Here is a 3298-nt window from a genome sequence, read left to right as displayed (position 1 = left end):
CTTTTGGATGAGATTCAAGGATTACCTTCATCGGAAGAAGAGGAAACTCGCCGGAGAACTTTGGTGAACAGTGTAGGCCAAAAGAAATGGAGGGATTCGGGGTGTTCTCTTTCGATTCTAAGCTCACTAGGGTGTTAATAGAGATATTGATGTTGTTCTGGTGTTGTTTGTTGGTGAGAAAAACCTTCGGAGGGGATTGAGATAGAGAGAGCCGAGAGGGAGAGAGAGTTGTGAGAGAGAGATGTGAGGGAGAGTGATTGGGACTGGGAGACAAACCCAAAAGCAATGGGTCCCCTTGGCACACAAACTAAGATCCAAAAATAATTTTTAAAGGATAGTACCCCAAACATAGTGAAATTATAAAAATACCCTTTTTGTTCCAAAAATCCCGGGATGGGTTGTTATAGCTGTGGGAGACTTCATGTCTATGATCGCTTTGATCTACCTTAAGTGAACCTCGATTCCTCACTGGATTGCAAGTTACCCTAAGAATCGGCCTAAAGAGACGTCAAAAGTGCACTTGGCCGGGTTGAGCTTTATTTTGTATGCATACAACGTACTTTTTTAATAATAAAGCATGTCAATTTTCCAAATGTAGACATTAAAAATACAAGAGACATTTATAGTGTGTTTACAAATAGGGAAAAGGAATGCAAGGAACGAGAGCCATTCCCATTCCAAGTTATTCCTCGTTTACTAATTCGAGGGGGATGAAAATATATGGGTTCCCCTTGAAAGGGGAAATGAGATACCAAATTTTGGAGGAATGACATTTTATTAGCACATTATATATTGTGAGAAAATACAAACAAATCACCAAGGTCTAAGTTCCAACACCAAAGGCACTCCCAAGGCAGAAAGAAATAAACCACATCACATAGCCATAAACCATAAAGCATCAAACTCTAGCAATGCCAGCAGAGCCTGAAATACACAATTCCTTTATTCTGAGAATCACATACAGTTTCAGCATCTTCCCTGAAATATATGCAACGACACCGCCATTGCCGTTGCTATTGCCAAGTTTAAACAGAATCAGATGTACACAGCCTTAACCATGCTTATGAAGAGACTGTTTCTGGTTTCGAACCTGCAATGACCTAGAAGTTAGCAGTTCGAAACAGGAAACAGCGCCTCTCTTCACTTTCTTTGAAGTCTCAAAGTCATTGACTGCAAAGCTAAAAGAACTTCCTTCAACCTCTGCTTGGACTGTTCATCAATCAAGTTTCCATCACTGTCAAACTTTGCAGGAGGCTGGAATGCATTCAAGAAAAACTCGGGCTTGTTAATGAAATGAAGGTCAAGAAACACTCCAACTTGACGAAGATGATATTGGGATCGTCCACCGCCAAAGCCTCCTCCAGCACTTACAATTGCAGCAGCCTTGTCAGCCCAAACATTCGGCGGTCTAGATGCCCAGTCAATTGCATTTTTTAGAGGTGCTGGTACAGTGGTAATGCAGAAAAAGGTTAGGATGTTGAGGAAACTAGCGTATAAACCATGAGGTCATACGTACGAATCCCCTCCTCCTTTGATCAAAAGAAGGAAAAAATAAAGACCTACCGATAATCATTTTCACTTTTGCACATCCCTATCTAACATAGATCAGCAGCATTTCCATTTTAAACGACATGACAAATAGGTTAAACCAATTTCCTCTTTTCAATTGATAGATAAAATCAATTAGACTAACAAGAAAGTGAATAATCTTGACAAAAAAAAAAACAAGAAAGTGACTAATCCAAAGCGAAGATTTATGCTACACACATGGTTGAAACAGTGGAGCAGCATCAGTATCTGTTAGCAATTTTTACAATCTTGTATATTACTATATTTACAAATGGATGATACTTGATAAGACAAAATCAATTAGAATAACAAGTGACTAATCTTGACCAAAAAATCAAGAAAGTGACTAATCCGAAGCAAATATATATACCACACGCATAGTTGAAACAGTGGAGCAGCACCAGTGTCTGTTAGCAATTTTTACAATCTTGTATATTACTATATTTACAAATGGATGATACTTCCCTTTTTCGACAGATTTTTAAGTGTGCCGGGCACACGATCTGGTACAAAATGTTAATAATATAATTAGTTGTTTCAACTAATATATTATAACACTTAGTATACATTGTTGTGTTTTTGACGCACCGAAATTTTTTTCCCCTTATTCTCATAATTAGAACTCTTTTTGACCCAAAAAAAAAAAAAAAAAAGAACCGTTTATTATCATCGTCTCTAAAATAGTTCATTCAACTTAAAACACTTTAGCCATCTATATGCGTGGGACAAAATAATTATGACTACAAACATCATCCTCGTGATAATCCATCGATAAGGGCAAAAAGAAAGAAGATTTGAATTATATCGGCTATGGAGTAATTGTACACATGAAAGGAAAAAGGAAAGCAAAAGAAAATGAATTATATACCGGCGATGGAGTAATTGTACTCAGGAGAAGCAAAGAGGATGCTATCAGCTTCCAGAATCTTCTGACGAAAGGCTTCCACGGCAGGTGGAAAAGTGCCGTCTCTCTCCAGATCCGTGTTCAGCAGTGGCAGCGGCGAGATGTCTACGTAATCTATTTGCACGCCCTCCACCGTCGCCTTACTTATCTCGATCGCTACAAAACCAAAACTGTGTCAATTTTTTTTAATTAATCCAAGCTCCAAGCTAGCAGATTCACAGAGAGAGAAAGAGAAACTGACCAGAACGAATGAGACCGCGGTTGTAGGAAGCTTTACGAAGAGACCCAGAAATGGCAGCAACTCTTATGAGCGATCTTGCAGCAACGGAAGCTTCCATTTCAGCGAGTCTCCTCCGCAAGAACAGACGACGACGAGTGTGGTTGTGGTTGTGGTTGTTGTGGGAGATTCAAGTGCTAGTTCGAGTTGTTTGTGTGGAGCCCAATAAAAGGAAAAAGAACAGAGCTAAAGGACAATTATGATTGAATTGGGAACCTTATTTAATCAAGTATAAGTCAATAAATTACCTTTTTTTTTTGTGGTGTACATTGTACTCGATGCCTCGTATTAATTAACCGTTTTTAATTAAAGATTATTTTGCAAAAGGTACAAATTAGTCATATATCAGTGGTCCATTTCTTTTGGATATTACTAAAAAATATATGGGGTGTGGGAGCCATTTATGAAGTGTCGGAGGTGTGTGATTGACTTGATTCGAAATAAAAGATTTGCACGTTGCTAACTGTAGTGGTATGAATTAGTAAATTTTATTTGATTGAGGTGATATAGTGTACCTTAAAGTCTTATTGATCTATTTATAATTATAA

General features: G+C 38.1%; 1 protein-coding gene across 1 annotated transcript; it reads right to left on the bottom strand.

Moving 5' to 3' along the window:
* Positions 1–756: 756 nt before the first annotated feature.
* On the bottom strand, positions 757–2991 carry LOC137733919 (NADPH:quinone oxidoreductase). Its single transcript, XM_068473136.2, has 3 exons — positions 2715–2991; positions 2438–2629; positions 757–1442 (listed from the first exon to the last, which is right to left on the bottom strand). The coding sequence occupies exons 1-3, from the start codon at positions 2809–2811 to the stop codon at positions 1141–1143; spliced, it is 591 nt and encodes a 196-aa protein (XP_068329237.1). The 5' UTR covers positions 2812–2991; the 3' UTR covers positions 757–1140.
* Positions 2992–3298: the final 307 nt, after the last annotated feature.

Source organism: Pyrus communis, chromosome 7 (assembly GCF_041283825.1).
Source record: "Pyrus communis isolate YQ-2024b chromosome 7, ASM4128382v1, whole genome shotgun sequence".
In the NCBI taxonomy this organism is placed as follows: Eukaryota; Viridiplantae; Streptophyta; class Magnoliopsida; order Rosales; family Rosaceae; genus Pyrus; species Pyrus communis.
Note: the sequence above shows the minus strand (reverse complement) of the source record. Positions and strands in the feature narration are given on the sequence as shown.

What these genes read in the sequence shown, in the direction of transcription:
- LOC137733919 (XM_068473136.2), bottom strand. Translation starts at nt 2,811, where the DNA reads ATGGAAGCTTCCGTTGCTGCAAGATCGCTCATAAGAGTTGCTGCCATT. An exon ending in CCGCGGTCTCATTCGTTCTG is followed by an intron (nt 2,630 to 2,714) that starts GTCAGTTTCTCT and finishes TTGGTTTTGTAG; the next exon opens with CGATCGAGATAAGTAAGGCG. An exon ending in GTACAATTACTCCATCGCCG is followed by an intron (nt 1,443 to 2,437) that starts GTATATAATTCA and finishes CCACTGTACCAG; the next exon opens with CACCTCTAAAAAATGCAATT.